The following is a 15,459-nucleotide window of genomic DNA, read 5'->3' as shown; positions in this document are numbered from 1 at the left end:
CAACCCCCTGCCACGGGCAGGGACACCTTCCACTAGAGCAGGTTGCTCCAAGCTCCTGTGTCCAACCTGGCCTTGAACACTGCCAGGGATGGGGCAGCCACAGCTTCTCTGGGCACCCTGTGCCAGTGTCCCACCAGTCTCATCATCAAACATTCCACAGACAGATAAAATAGGGTAACCCGCCGGCTGTTTGGTTTTATATTGTGATTCACTGAATTGTTATAAAGTCTGTTGTTCTAACTCAGAATTGATGTAACATTACTCCAATGGTCTCTCTTTTCCCCGGAAAGGTTCATCAATGCCCGGCGGCGCATCCTGCAGCCAATGCTTGATGCCAGCAACCCAGACCCTGCCCCCAAAGCAAAGAAAATCAAATCTCAGCATCGGCCCACCCAGCGGTTCTGGCCCAACTCCATCGCTGCTGGGGTCCTGCAGCAGCAGAGTGGCAATGCGGGGACAAATCCTGATGGTAAGGACAAGCCCTGGTGGCCCTTGCTCTTCCTGGATGGGGTGGCCATGTATTCAGTTATGGCCTTAATTGGGAATTAAGGTCTTCTAGAGCCATTTTTATCCCCTGTGGGGAAAAATATGTTGAAGAAGTGGTGAAGGCAAGAAGATCCTTCCAGCGGGCTATCACGAGGGCACTAGAAATGGGGCACTGCCATCTCCTCAGCATAGGAACACTCCTCAATGATCAGCCCCTGTGGGATACACTTGGGATACCTCCTGAGGGGAGAAAGGAAAGGGGAAGATGGGAAGAGGAGAGGAGACAAAATGGAAAAAAGGGTTATAAGATGGCGATGAGAAAACAGATGAGACAAGATAGGAAGGAAGAAGATGAATGTGAACAGAGAACGGATAATGAAACTGAAGAGTAGAGAAGATGGAGACAAGAAGACAGATGAGACAAGATAGGAAGACAGAAGATGGAGGAAAGATGAAGAACAGGTGATGAAGAGGAGCAGAGAAGATGGCAATGAGAAGACAAATGAGACAAGAAGGGAGGAGAAAAGATAAACAGAGAACAGATGATGAAGATGGAGTAGAGAAGATGAAGAGAGGGTAAATGAGTATGGACCAGACAAGATGAGAACAGAGAAGTTGAAGAGAAGGGATGGTGGAAACTGAGAGAAGACAGAGATCTGCCCAACCAATGTGGGCATCTACTTGCTCAAAAATGATCATTTCTTGTTATTTAATGAAGATACATTAAAAACATTGAGGGTTGGACCTTGCGCAGTGACTGGGACATGTGGGACACCCTACAGGGTGCTCTGTCTAGATACAGCTTTCAGCTTGGCTTGTTCTTGGTTCTTGCACTTTGTTGTCATTTTTATATTACTTGGGGAGTCCTTATTTCCATGTATTTGTGTGATTTCAGGCTCGCTCAGCATGGACAACCTGCAGCCCCTCTCCTCAGCGACAGCCACCATGGCCATGCAGCAGGCCATGCTGGCAGCCCATGACGACTCCCTTGATGGCACCGAGGAAGAAGAGGAGGATGAGGAGGATGAGGACGAGATGGAGGAAGAGGAAGAAGAAGAGGAAGAGCTGGAAGAAGAGCCTGGTGGCCTCCCAGCAGCACCGGGCGCTGACCTCGGCTTGGACCGCAGTGACTCCTTGGAATAGCTCCTCCTGCACCATCCCCAAATCATTGACAGCACCAGAAACAAAATTCCCCCAGAAATGCCAAAAAAAACCCCAACCCCTGGCAAGAACAAAAACAAAATTGGTGAGAAAAAAAGCAAATTGGAGGCACTGGTGGCTGCCCTGGCTGCCCACAGGAGCACAGGGACCAGCACGTCAGCGTGTGGATGTGAAGGACACATGTTTACAAGGCACATATTGTGGCCGGATTTATTTTTCTTTTTCAGGCTTTTTTCTTATTTTTCCCTTTTCCCCTTCATTTTTGGTAAGAAAAAGCATTTTTAGGGGATGCTGTTTTCCCCACGCGATGCTCCAATGCTGTTGGGTGACAGTGGGCTTTCACCATGGGCCACTGCGTCCATCACTTGGATTCCTTGGTGCAAAAAAACCCAAATCCCAATAAACAACCCCAGGACTGATGCTTTTTGGGATTTTCCCCCAAAAAGAGGATTCACAGGCGTAAGTATCAGCACACGGGGAGAAAGAAACAGCGAGTGCAAGTTCTGCTTCAGGTTGGATCTGAGGAGGGTTTTGGTGCTCTTGACCCACCAGACTGCCCAAATCTCCCTGTTTTATCCCCAGTGCTGTGGCCGTTTGGTGACTGTGGACACAACTTTCTGGAAAAGGGAGGATATTCCCCCAAATCCTTTTATTTATGTGCTAAAACACCCACTGAATCTGGAGAAGAACCACCCCATTCTCATCCTGAAGGGCTGAGACTGGATGCAGAGTTGGGGCAAAGGCTGCCGGGAATGAGACTTTCCCACTGGCACCGAGGCAGGAAAAAATGGGTTTTCACCCAGAATTGAATGGTGACCCCCGAGAGTCACCAAGACGGAAGGAAACTCAATCATGTTGCTGAAAGATGGTTTCTCCCTGACATTGTCCACCCATGTGGGAAAATGGTGGAGTTTTAGCCCAAACAAGCCACAGGAGAGGGTGGCTCAGCAAAAAAAAAGAAAAAAAAAATCAATGTATTTTGGGTTTCTGTAATTTCATAAAGGATTCATTGTAATTTAGTATTAATTCATGGCCATTTATTATAAAGTGCTACGAGATGAGGTTTTGCAGCTGTATTTTGTTGGCAGCTTCCTCCTGTGGCTGGAAAAGCCCCAAAAGTCCCCTCAAATAAGTGAAACGGCCCCAAAAAGAGTGATGCTCACCCTGAAATGAATATTATTGTTCAAAAAGGAGGGCTTCTCCCCCAAAATGAATGATGCTTATCTCAAAATGAGTAATTCTGACCCTAAAATGGGTGATGCTTATCCCAAAATGATTTTTTTTGTCCAAAAATGAGGAATCCCCCCCCAAATGAGTGATGCTTATTTCAGAATGTTATGATTTCCAAAAATGAGTGATGCTCCACAAAAAGAAATGATGGTACGCAAACGGGGCAACGCATCCCCAAAATGAGTGATTCTCCTCCAAAATGAGTGATGCTCACACTGAAATATCTTTTCCAAAAAGGAGGGATTCTCCCCCAGAATGAGTGATGCTCCCCCAAAAGGAGTGACCCTCCCCAAAACAGGTAATGCTGCCCCCAAATCTGTTATTGTCCCTAAAAATGAGGGAAGGTCCCCCAAATTAAGTGTTTCCCCCCAAAAAAGTACTATTTCCCCAAATGAACTACATTCCTCCAAAATTGATTTTTTTTGAGCAGTGCCCCCAAAATGATTGATCTTCATGAAAGCACCATGCTCCCATAAATGTTTCCCCCCAATGAGCAATTCTCACCCCAAATGAGCAACAGTCCCCCAAAGTGATTTCCCTCCAAAACGCCTGAATTTGTCCCCAAAAAGGATTACCCTCTCCAAAAATGAGCAAAGCTCCCCTAATGAGTGACAAACCCCCAGACTGAGCAATTATCCCCCCCTCCCCCCATGGAAGCCCCCTCATTCCTTAAGGAGCCACTGCTAATTAACCGGTTGATTTTTCTGGGAATAAAAATGGCAATTTTGGTACAATTTAGGGCTGGAAGTTAAAAATGGGTAAAAAAATCCCCTCAAAATGGGATTTTGAGGGGAATTTTGCCCCTCAGATCACTGTTGCTGCTGGCTCTGAGCCCCCAGCATCTCATTAGCCAGAAATTTGCATATCTTATAATATCCTGAATATTCATGAGCACTGCAGCAAAGCCCTCGTTGGTCTTTTTCCACCCCCAAAAAGGGCTTTTTTTCCCCCCATCAAAAAGCAGCAGAACGATGTCCCGAGCAGGGGGATGGAGACACCGGAGGCCGGGTGCTTAATTAATGAAACGAATTATTTATTTCCCAGTTGTGCAAAGGTGGGGGCAGTGCAGGGGTGGGGGGGTGGGGGCCGCAGGTGACCCGTTTTCCTCGGGTTTAGCCCCATTGTCAGGGGGTGCCGGGGTTGAGGGGGCTCAAGGGCAGCACGGCATCAGGTTGGGCAGAGCACTGCAACGAGAGATGCACACACAGGGGCTGCACAGGAGCTGCATGAAGGCTGCAGGGGGAGTGCACAGGAGATGGAGGAGGCGAGCAGATACCTTTGAGGATGTAATCCGTGAGCAGTGTGGGCACCTTCTCATTCCCTTCCTTCATGGCAAACAGGACTGTGAGCAGGAACAGAGCTGTGAGCCCATCCCCACTGCCCCCAAACCTCCATTTTCTCCCTCAAACCAGCCCCAAAGTCACCACAGAGACACCTGCAGAGTTTCATTGCTGCACTGCAACGATGCACCCATATCGCAGCCACTGCAGTGATGCAGAGTGGTGCTTCTCAAATCCACCACACTGTGCTGATGCTAAATCATAGAATCCCAGACTGGTTTGGGATCTAAAGGAACGGATCTAAAAGCTCATCCAGTTCCAACCCCCTGCCATGGACAGAGACACCTTCCACTTGTCCTATCACTACCATCCCTGATGAAGAGTCCCTCTCCAGCATCCTTGTAGCTCCTTTAGGCACTGGGAGCTGCTCTAAGGTCTCCCTGGAGCCTTCTCTTGTCCAGGCTGAACAGCCCCAACTTTCTCAGCCTGTCTCCATATGGGATGTGCTCTAGCACCGATTCTGCCCCAAAACAGAAGCTTGGAAAAATACTCACTGTTAGTGAGCATCTGCAGGTCCTCGACAGAGGGTGGCGACCCCTTCTTCTCATAGGGAATCACTGTGTTCAGGTACTGGAAAGACAACACCCAAACACACCAAAAAGCACCAGGTGGCACAAAACCGCCTGGTTTTCACACCACCTTGGGACAAATGGCCCCAAACTGGTGCTCAAGCACATTGTGCTGCAATTGTCCTGTGACTGTGTTTGATGGGCAGGAATTTTGGGGAGTACTGAATGGATTTCATGCTGCAGAACCTGCCCAAATGCAAACTCCTGCTCTGGGAGGATTTCTTGTGAGGTGATGCGGGGAATGGGGGTGTGTATGGAAGGGGGGCAGATACAGGCAATTTTGAGGGGGGAAAGGGCACCTGTTTCTCATTGGCGGTGGGGCCAAAGGTCTGGCGCAGGCTGGAGTGCAGGATGCTGGAGATGCCCTCCATGCTGAAGCGCTGGGGACACATGTGTCACCCCGTCACCTCCCGGGGACACGGACATTACCCATTGCACCCCCCTTCACACCAGCTTCCCCCCAGCTCCTGACTCCCACCTGCAGCCCCCATTCCCTGTCCCCATCTCCTTCTGTCCCCATGTCCTCCCCATCCGTCTAACTCTGCCCATGTCCCTTTGCCTCATCCCCCCTCTTCTCCACATCACCCCATCCTGTGTCCCTGTCACATCCCTCCGTCCCTCATTCCCTGCCTCATGTCTCCCTCTCCCATGTCCCTCTGCCCTATCCCATCACCCATTCCCTGTCCCATGTCTCCCCATCCTCAACCCCTGCCCCATCCCCTGTCCCTGCATCCTTTCATCCCACGCCCCTTCATCCTTCAACCCCCCCAAGCCCATCTCGCCCTGCCCCATCCCCTGTGCCCACATCCCCATGCCTCCCTCCCTCCATCTCCCCTCCCATCATCCCAAATCCCCCCCCCATCCCCTGTCCCCACGGCCGCAGCATCCCCACCTTCCGGGGCATGTTGTTCCCACGCTCGGGACGCCCTCCCTGCAGGCTCAGGCCCCTGTCGCGCCGGCGGCGGCGGGCAGCCTCACGCTGCTCTCGCTGCTCGCCCTGCACGGCCAGCAGCGCCCCGATGAACGCCGTCTTCACCTCCTTCTCGAAGGCCAGCTCATCCCGACGTGCCAGCTGGGCCACCAGCTCTGCCGACAGCGCCCGGCTCGCTGCCTCTGCCCGCCCCGCCGCAGCCACCAGCTCCCGTGCCGACAGCCGGCCCAGCACTGCCAACAGGGAGGTTAATGGGGTGCCCAGTGCAATTGGTGAAACACTTGGGGGTGCAACTGCAATGCACAGTGCAATAAACCACAGAATCATGGAACGATTTGGGATGGAAAAGACCTTCAAAGCTCATCCAGCTCCAACCCCCTGCCACGGGCAGGGACATCCTTCCACTAGAGCAGGGTGCTCCAAGCCCTATCCAACCTGGCCTTGAACACTGCCAGGGATGGGGCAGCCACAACTATTCCTGAAGCAAATACCAGTCACATGCCTCATGCAGTGATGAGCATGGTGCAATTAGGGAATTACACACTGAAGTGCGCAAAATGCTTCGTGCAGCTAGTCCTGCTCTCGAGATGCGCAGGGTGACCAATGCCACTGGTGAGGCACCAGTGCAGCCAGTGCTTCACCTTCTGCCAACAGCCCCCTTCTGGCCAAACAGTGTGTCAGCCCTGGAGCGAGCCAGCCCTGAAGCCTGGAGAGGCTCAGTTGTTCAATTTGTTGGAAATTACCCCCAAAAAGTGACTGGCCAGGGTTTTGCTGGCCTTACCTTCGTGAGAGCAGTTGTTGTTGAAGGCAGGGGAGAAAGCATGCAGCTCCCGCAGAACGATGGGCTCCGTGCTCCCACCACTGCCTTTGCCTTTAGCATCAGACTCAGTTTCCTCTTCCTCTTCCTCATCCTCCTCTTCCTCCTCCCCCTCAGGATCAGCCTCGGGGTCAGGTGAACTCTGCATCAGCTCTTCCAGCTCCTCGATGACCTTCAGGGCATCAGTGTCCTCCATTCGCACCTGCATTCTACCTCCATCCTGCACCTACACCTTGCAGCCCACAGCTACATCCTGCACCTGTGTCCTGCACCCACATCTCCAACCTGCTCCCTTCATCCTACACCTGCATCCTCCATCTTTACCAGCATCCCTCATCCTCCATCTGTATCCTCCATCTGCATCCTGCACCTGCATTTGCATCCCTCTGTACCCTGCACTCTCCATTTGCATCCCTCTGTACCCTGCACCCTCCATTTGCATCCTCATCTGCATCCCACATTCCCATTCCCAGCCACAGCCCACAGCTACAGCCTCTCACGTGCACTCACACCCTGGCCCTGCACCTACATCTAACTCTGCAACCCATACCTGCATCTGCATCTCTCCAACCTGCCTCCTCCACCTGCATCTGGTACCTACACTGTGCATCAGACATCCACACCCTGCCTCTGCACCAGCATCCTGTAGCTGCATCTGACCTCTGCACCCCATTTTTGTACTTCATCCCACGCCACCCATTTGCACCCCCACCCCCTGTTCCCATCTGCACCCAAATCCCACATCAGCACCCACAGCCTACGCCTCCAGCTACATTCAGACCTGCATTCCATGCTCTGCATCCCGAAATAATTGTATTTGGCCTTTTTTTTTTTGCACTGCCATGGGGCTGGGGTGGGCTGGGGGCTCGAGCCTGGCTTTTGGGAAACACCCATGGGAACCAGGGGTACCTGCTCAGCTGTCAGCAGCGGCTCCTCGTTGATGCCCGAGTCCTGCTCACTCCTCTCAGTGAGCTCCTCCTCCTCCTCCTCCTTCTCGCAGAGCTGCAGGAGACACAGGCTGGGAGGTCCTGGTGGCGCCGCAGGCCTGGCCCGGCACAGGCATGGCCCCAGCATGGACACAGACATGGCCCTGGCCCTGGCACAGGGAGAGCCACCAGCGAACCACAGCTCAGGGGGACATGCTGCATGGGGGAGACACTGGGTGGAGACATCAGATGAGGGTGACGACAGGGAAGATGTTGGATGAGATGTTGGATGGAGACATCAGATGGGGACGATGCACAGGGAGACACTGCATGGGGAGATGCTGGATGAAGGCGTTGGGTGGAGATGTTGGATGGGGAAATGTTGGATAGAGGCGTTGGATGGGGATGCTGGATGGAGACACTGGAGAGAAAGACAAGCAGGGAAGTATTGGATGGGTAGGCATTGTAAGGAGATGGATAGAGATGCTGGATGGGAAGACACTGGATGGAGAGTTGGACTGGGAAGCTGGACAGGGAGAAGTACAAGTATGGTAGATAGAGATGCTGGACGAAGATGTTGGAAGGAGAGATGTTTTCATTAATATATTGCACAGTGACACTGGATGGGGAGGTGCTGGAGACACTGGATAGAAATGCTGGAGATGTTGGATGGGGAGACAATAGATGGTGAAGCTGAATGGGGAAGAGGTCAGATGGGAGATACTGGATGGGGACATTAGGGAGATGTCAGAGGGGAATGCTGGATGGGGAGGTAATAGATGAAGATGTTGGATGCAGATGTTGGACAGGGAGGCATCTTCTTTTTTACCACCTTTCACACTCTACTTCACCTTTTTGGCAAAAAATAACTCCAAATATTCACCTTCTCTCCCCCTCCTTTAGCAACAGGTTCTGTACCATCCAAATGGGTTAAATTCAGTGGATTTGGGGGCACTGCTGCAGCCCTCCCACACCCACAAACACAGCTATTCACAGGAAAAACTCACTGCAGCAAAGAAAATACTATTTTCTAGCCAAAAAAATACACCATCTCACCCCTGAGACGAGATTGCCAAACCAAAGCTGTAATACTGCCCATTTCAGTGTGATTTTACCCTAAAACATGGACATTCACTACACTGTTGCTGCAGCACCCCAAAAATACCATTTCTGGGTAGTATGCAGAGCCCTGGGGCTGACTGACAGCTGTCAAGCATCACCAGGCCATGCTTAACAAGGGGTCATGTGGGGACAGGGGGGTTTGGGGAGCCAAGGGGGGGATGCAGAGCAGTACCTGGTGGTCGGTGCCATCAGAGGCCTCAGCCCCGGGGAGCAGCCAGGGCCGGGAGGAGCTCCGGGGGGCGAAACCATCGGTGAGAGCATCCCAGACCCTGCAGGGAGGCGGGTGGTGAGCAGTGATCCCCAAATGCCTCAAAACACCACAAGATGCACCCCTGGAAACACCCTGAAATGCTTCCCCTGCACCCCAAAACCCCCATATCCCACCGAGATGCCCCAAACATCCCAAATACTGCCCTAGAAGACCCAAAAGCTCCTCAAAATATCATGAAACACTGCCCTGAAATACCCCAAAGTACCCTGAAATGCTGCCCCAGCACTTGAGATGATTTGATAATACTGAAACATTGCCATCAAAATACCACCCCAAAAGGCCACTCTTATGTCTCAAAATGTCTCCAGATGCCCAAAAATGCCTTAAATGCCCCAAATTCCACCCCAATACATCACCAGGATGCCCTGAAATGCTCCAAAACATCCTGAAATTCTCGAAAAGACCGAGAAACACCCAAAATGCCATCCTAAAACACTGCCTCAAAGCTCCAAGACCCTCTGAAAGGCCCCAGACCCCTTCAAAACACTGCTCTGGAACACCCCAAAATGCCCCAAAACATTCTTCTGAAACACCCCAAAATGCCAAAAAGATCCCAAAGCTCCGGAATGCCCTGAAATGCCATCACGGAACACCCAAAAATACCCCCCAAAAGCAGAATGCACCAGGATGCCATCCTGAAATGCTCCAAACCACCCCAAAATACCACTGGGAAAGCCCCCAAAATGCTGTCCTGAAACATTGCCTACAAACACCCTAAGACACCTCATAAAGCTGCCCTGATACTCCAAAGAAACCCCCCAAAAAGCCACTGTGATGCTCCAGAACATCCCCCCAAATTGTTCAGCGCCCCAAAATGCTTTTGTGGCTCCCCAAAATGCTGCCCTGCAATAGGGGGAAAAGTGGGAGAAGGGAAAATGGGATAAAAGAGGAGAAATGGGAGAAAAAATGAGAAAGGGGGGGGAAGGAAGGGAAAAGGGGGAAAATGGGAGAGAAGAAGAAAAGGGGAGAAAGGGAAAAAAGGGAAAATAGGGAACTGGGGAAGAGGGAAAAGGACCAAAAGAGGGGGAAAAGGAAAAAAAAAATGTAAGGAAAATGGGGGAAAGGGGAGAGAAGCCCAAAAATGGGAGAAAAGGCTCAAAAAGAGATGAGAAAATGTCTCCGTTACAGGAAATGCACCCATTTTCCCCCCACAAATGGCTTTTTCAGTTCAACCCAGCATCACATCCCTGTGCACCCCGATCCCCTCTAAAACCCCCCAAACTGCCTGCCCCCCCCCCAACCCCCCAAACTGCTCATTTTGGGGTATTTCTCTCATTTCCCTCCTCACCTGATCTTAATCCCCCCGAAATGCCATATTTCCCAAATGAACACTAAACCCCCAATATTCCCATTTTACACAAACCTGCAGCAAATAAGGAAAACAATAAATGATCATCCCCCCAAATTTGCTTCCCCCTCCACCCCCTGCTCTTAAAGGGCCAGTACTCCATAGGGTCACCAAGCGGCTTTCTGGGTTAAATATGGCAAGAAATGGTTAATAATGAGGGAAATAAAACGCCTTTAAGGGGCCAGCCCATCCCCCGCTGCGTACACAGTGCTCATTCAAGAAGGAAAGAAAAAAAAACACTCTGTTTTTGCCCAAAGTGACCCAAAAGGACACAATGAGCAGCACAAAGCGGTGCAGCCGGCGACAGCGCGGCAGTCCCTGCATGGAGCCAAAACGCATTTTTTCCCCTAAAAAACATCAATTCAGTCAAGTACCAAAATCAATTTGGTTTCAGCAGGTTTTGATGAATAAAAAACCCACGAAAATAAGGACATTTGGGAGTTTTGGGGGTTGAAAACAAGCATTTTGCATGGCGAAAAATGAGTGTTAGGGATTGCCACCTGGGGGAATAATGCCACTTAAACACACAAATATCCACCAGAAAGAGGTTAATATACAAACATCGCTGAAAAAAAACCACCCAAATTTGGCTAAAAATGGCATTTTGCAACAAAAATTGTGTTTCTTTTAAAAAAATCTAGGGTTTAATGCAAGTGCCGCTATACTGGGGGGAATTTGCCCCAAAATGGCTGCTCACTGGCATGGTGCAGAGATTGCATGTTGCAAACAGGAGGGTAAGCCCTACTCATACATTACTCCAGGTTTACACTCACCCTACCCCCAGGGGTTCTCCTCACATAGACTGAGCCTTCCATAATCCCCTGCAATGTGACACAGAACATCCCACTGTACCTCCTCATAGGATGCTACATAGCAACTCCAAGCATCCTACACAGCTACTCTCAAGGTGCAGCATCACCACGCCACAGTGGAGGGGGCTGATTTGCATGTAGAGGAGACCTTGCAAGCATGAAATGGGGTGCAATAAGCCTCACAGGGGCATTACTCATAGGAGAATCGCCTACTCATAGGATCCTACACAGCTACTCATAGGATATTACACAGCTATTCCATACTGCTGCATGACCACATTGCGATGCAGGGGGCTGAGTTGCATGTGGCGTGTGCCTTGCTAGTGTGCAAGGTGGCATGCAGACCCCATGGGAGCCCTTACTCATAAGATTCTTGCAGTGCAAGAGCTGGTCAGGGAAGTCTCACATGGAGGCACGCAGGCTGTGAGGGGGCCAACTCATGGGTTACTACACCTCTGTTTTTACACATCGCATGACCACGCTGCCATGCAGGGAGCCAGCTTGCACAGGGTAGGATTCTGCAGGTGATCAATGAGGCCCGCACCCCCAGAAGGAAGGGGGCCTTACTCACTCCTCGTCCTGGAGGCGCTCCTCCTCCTCCTGTGCCTGGAGATGGCTCCGCACAGGGGCCAGCCCCTCGGTGGCAGCATCGTAGTTGCGGAAGCAGACGGTGAGCTTCTCGTCGAATTCCTGCACCAGGTCCTCCATGGACTTGAAGCTCATCATCTCAGCCGAGAAGCTCTCCAGCTCGGCCAGAGCCGGGTCTGCAGTGCGTTGCGGGGTCCCCCCATCAACCCCGGGCCCCTCCTCAAACTCCTCCTCCAGGCTTACAAGAGGTGCCTCCATCCTCCTCCACACCGATGTGCCGCCTTAGCTGCAGAGAGAGGGTGCCCATGAGGCTACTCACAGGTTACAACACCAGGGCTCCCCATTGCCTTTGCTGACACTGTACTGGCTGAAACCCTACTGCCAGGGCTATTACACAACCAACAATATCTCTGCAGTATCCTATTAGCATCCCAACAGCATCTTAGTACTGTCTTCATAGAAATATACTGATATCCTGACACTACACTAGTAGTCTTTACTAACAGCAACAAAGCACTGATAGTGGCCCAAGTAGCTTAGTGCTATGCTTATAGTATGTAGAAAGTATAACACTACCTTTTTTACTGAACTGGTAGTAAGTCAGTGGTACCCTTATATGACTACTGTATTGGTAGTGGCCTGAAAGTATCATACTAGTATGAGTAATATGCTGACAATACCCCAAAATGTCAGTGTTACCTTGATAGCATCCTAGTGGTATCTTACCACTATCTTTAGTGGTGCCTTTGTAGTATCTCAGATATTCTACCAGCATACCCTGATAACATCTTAGCAGAGTCCTGACAGTACCTTTGCGCTGCACTGAGAGTATCCTAGTAGGAGCCACTGAATAGCACAGCATTGCCCTGATGTTGTACTAGCACAGGTAAGAATATCCTGATACTATGACATGATCACCCCAATAGCACCCTAATTACATCCTAACAGTGCCCTGATAGTATCACAGCAGTATATGAGGAGTGTCCTGATAGGATCCTAAAAGTGATGAAATGGTATATAGCTATCATCTTTATAGTGTCCTGATAGTATCTTGGTAGTGCAATGTAATATCACTAAGATATTATCTTAGTGCCCTCTTACTATGCTGAAAGCAACTTGACTGTATCTGTTTGTAGTATCCTGAGAGTATCCTGATGGTGTGTTACAACTACTCCAGTGATGCCTTCATAACACTATCTCAGCATTAACCCTGGAAAGATGCTGGAAATAAATTATCATCCCGGCAGTGATCTGATAGTACCTTAGCAGCATTTTTTAACTATTCCAGTATCATCCACATAGCACCCACAGTATATCTTAGGGCCACTCTGAAAGTGCCTTAGTAACTATCTGCAGAGTATCCTGTCAGCATTTGAGTACACTCCTGAGAGCATCTTAGCAGCATCCCAGCTGTGTCTTGAGAGTGTTTTACTCCTCCTTCACAAGATTACTGAGAGTATTGGGGTAGTATCTTAATATCAGTAGCCCGATAGGAAGCAAATATAACCTTGTAGCAAGCCAGGAATAGGCCAGTAAAGGTGCCACTACCCCAACCCAGCCCTGGCATGCTTCCCCTGGGGAGGAGAGCAGAAACACAGCAGCTTTTTGGGGAAAACCTGGCCAGATTGGGACTTTGAGTCCATGTGCAGCATGTCTGCACACCCACTGTGCACACTTGCACCCCCCCACGTGTGTGTGTGTGTGTGTGTGAACCTCCACAGGTCTGCAGCACGACCTCTGTGCACACACCCCACACACGTGTCCAGGGTGCATGAACACCCACGTATGTGCGTGTGTGCACTTCCAGGTGAACATGCGCACTGTGCACAGAACAGTTCACGTGTGTGAGCAGCGCACACACAGTTGTGCATGTTCACACGCGTGCACGGGGATGTGCAGATGAAGATGTGTGTGCTCGAGTGGTGCATGCATCTTAGGGAGCACACAGCAGATGCATGTACCCCCCCGACATGTCCCTGAGGATGCACCCACCCAGCACGTGTGTGCATCCCACACACGTACGCCACGCCTGCACCATGCACTCCAACATGCCTGCACCGCTGCACTTCCATGCCCCCCATGCACTCTCCATATAACCCCCCTCCAAACACCCCAAAATGCCCCAAAGCACCATCCTCTGCCCCCTGCTCCCTCCCCTGCTGCAGCGCGTGCGCATCCCACAATGCACCATCCTTGCACGGATGCTGATGTGCAGCATCCCCCCAAACACAGTCACCCCATGAACACAACACTGCCCCCCCCAAGCATCCAGCAAACACAAGCATCCCCTCAACACAAGCAGCTCTCCAAATACAAGCATCCCCCCCAACACAAGCATCTTCCAAACACAAGCATCCCAACACAAGCATCCCTCAACACAAGCATCCCCCCAACACAAGCATCCTCCAAACACAAGCATCCACAAGCACACCCCAAAACACAAGCCCCTCCGTTCTGCACCCCCATGACCCCCCAAAACCTACTCCGCATCTTGCACCACGATGCACCCCTAAAATTCCCCCCCCCCTCATTAACACACCGCACCATCCCTCCCCCAAACCCCCCTCATCCAGCCCCACACCCACCTTCGGCCCCGCATCCTCCGCGCCGCACCCGTGGGGGGGGGTGGGGGGGGTGGGGTGGGGGGGGTGCACTGCACTGCGCACGCGGGGGGAGGAGGGATGACGTCACCGGGAAGATGGTCATGACGTTATCCCACCCATTCCCTTCCCCCTCCCCCCGGTTTATCTATTTATTTATGCACGTGCACGCCCATACACATACATTATGCACTCTAGAAACAGAAATGAAATAAAAACAATAAAAAGGAGATAAAGATGAAATTATTCATTAAAAATTAAATTATTTATTAAAGGTCTAAAGAATGTTTTTCTTTAAAAAAAATGGTTTTTTTTTAACAAACATGTTTTGGAGCAATGGGGTCATCCCAGGAGCTCCTAAAGGAGCTACAAGACAGCTGGGTGAGTGCTTTGGACAAGGGCCTGTAGGGACAGGCCAATGGGAATGGCTTTAACCTGCCAGAGGGGAGACTGAGATGAGCTCTTAGGCAGAAGCTCTTCCCTGTGAGGGTGCTGAGGCGCTGGCACAGGGTGCCCAGAGAAGCTGTGGCTGCCCCATCCCTGGCAGTGAGGTGAGAGCCTCAGCCCAGGTGAGAGCACAGCAACTGCTTGCTTGTCCCTCTTGTAGTCACCGTGTTTGTCCCCTTCTCCCTTCCCTGGCTCCCAGAAATAACCCAGCAATACCAGGAGCTGCAGGAGCAGACAGCAGTCCCCAGCCAGCACTTGGAGACCAAGGTGAAGAGCCTAGAGGATGAGCTTGGTATGGCCCCCCGGCATGCCTGCCCCGTGCCAGTGCCCGGGGAGATGGGAGGTATTTGCCTTGTACTGTCAGCACAGCAGCAGCTAAAGGCAAAGCCCAGCCCTGTTCCCAGTGCATCCCTGACCTTGGGAGATGCTGGCTGGAAAGGGGATGCTCTGATCGCACCCTCTGCCACCCCAGGGAATGAGAGGCATTGGGCAGGAGCTATGCTGCACACTGTCCCCATCCTCCTGTGCATTGGTTGCCTCCTGTGCTCACGTGCTCAGTATCCCCTGCCTCTGTCCCCACACTCCACAACCACCCAGGTAAACCTGGATCTTGTGCTGGCCAAGATGGCAAAGACCAGCCAGCATTGGAAAGAAGTACGAATGACCATTGCCATGGAGCACAAGGAACACCTACAGGAGCTCAGCCTCAAGCCCTTAGAGATTATAGCACCCTGGAGCTCCTGAGATGGGACCAGGCTCTCAGTCCCTACCTCCCTATCAGCACACTTGGAGAGCTTTCCAAATCCACTGT

At 51.3% G+C, this 15,459-nt stretch overlaps 2 protein-coding genes across 8 annotated transcripts in view; one reads left to right on the top strand and one right to left on the bottom strand.

Annotated features, from left to right (window-relative positions):
* PKNOX2 (PBX/knotted 1 homeobox 2) overlaps positions 1-2,708 on the top strand; it is a 77,169-nt gene extending 74,461 nt beyond the window's left edge. For all 3 annotated transcript variants that reach the window (XM_062608728.1, XM_062608730.1, XM_062608729.1), the window contains 2 exons: positions 291-469; positions 1,382-2,708. In XM_062608728.1, coding sequence (XP_062464712.1) covers positions 291-469; positions 1,382-1,629 — 427 coding nt within the window. In that variant the 3' untranslated portion in view covers positions 1,630-2,708. The remainder of the gene's footprint in view (positions 1-290; positions 470-1,381) is intronic.
* A 1,181-nt stretch (positions 2,709-3,889) lies between these two features.
* On the bottom strand, positions 3,890-14,275 carry FEZ1 (fasciculation and elongation protein zeta 1). 5 transcript variants are annotated; one of them, XM_062608724.1, is made up of 10 exons: positions 14,187-14,275; positions 11,585-11,887; positions 8,755-8,851; positions 7,444-7,536; positions 6,499-6,706; positions 5,679-6,010; positions 5,086-5,166; positions 4,712-4,787; positions 4,154-4,219; positions 3,890-4,061 (listed from the first exon to the last, which is right to left on the bottom strand). In XM_062608724.1, exons 2-10 carry the CDS (start codon positions 11,857-11,859, stop codon positions 4,045-4,047), a joined length of 1,245 nt encoding a protein of 414 aa, XP_062464708.1. In that variant the 5' UTR covers positions 11,860-11,887; positions 14,187-14,275; the 3' UTR covers positions 3,890-4,044. The 5 variants fall into 5 exon arrangements, with proteins under 5 accessions (XP_062464708.1, XP_062464710.1, XP_062464711.1 ...); XM_062608726.1 differs by having other exon boundaries at positions 5,679-5,950; XM_062608723.1 differs by lacking the exons at positions 3,890-4,061; positions 4,154-4,219; positions 4,712-4,787 and having other exon boundaries at positions 4,800-5,166.
* Positions 14,276-15,459: the final 1,184 nt, after the last annotated feature.

The sequence above is a fragment of the Pezoporus occidentalis genome, unplaced genomic scaffold (assembly GCF_034315485.1).
Source record: "Pezoporus occidentalis ecotype Australia unplaced genomic scaffold, CSIRO_AGI_Poc_V1 ctg130, whole genome shotgun sequence".
In the NCBI taxonomy this organism is placed as follows: domain Eukaryota; kingdom Metazoa; phylum Chordata; class Aves; order Psittaciformes; family Psittacidae; genus Pezoporus; species Pezoporus occidentalis.
Note: the sequence above shows the minus strand (reverse complement) of the source record. Positions and strands in the feature narration are given on the sequence as shown.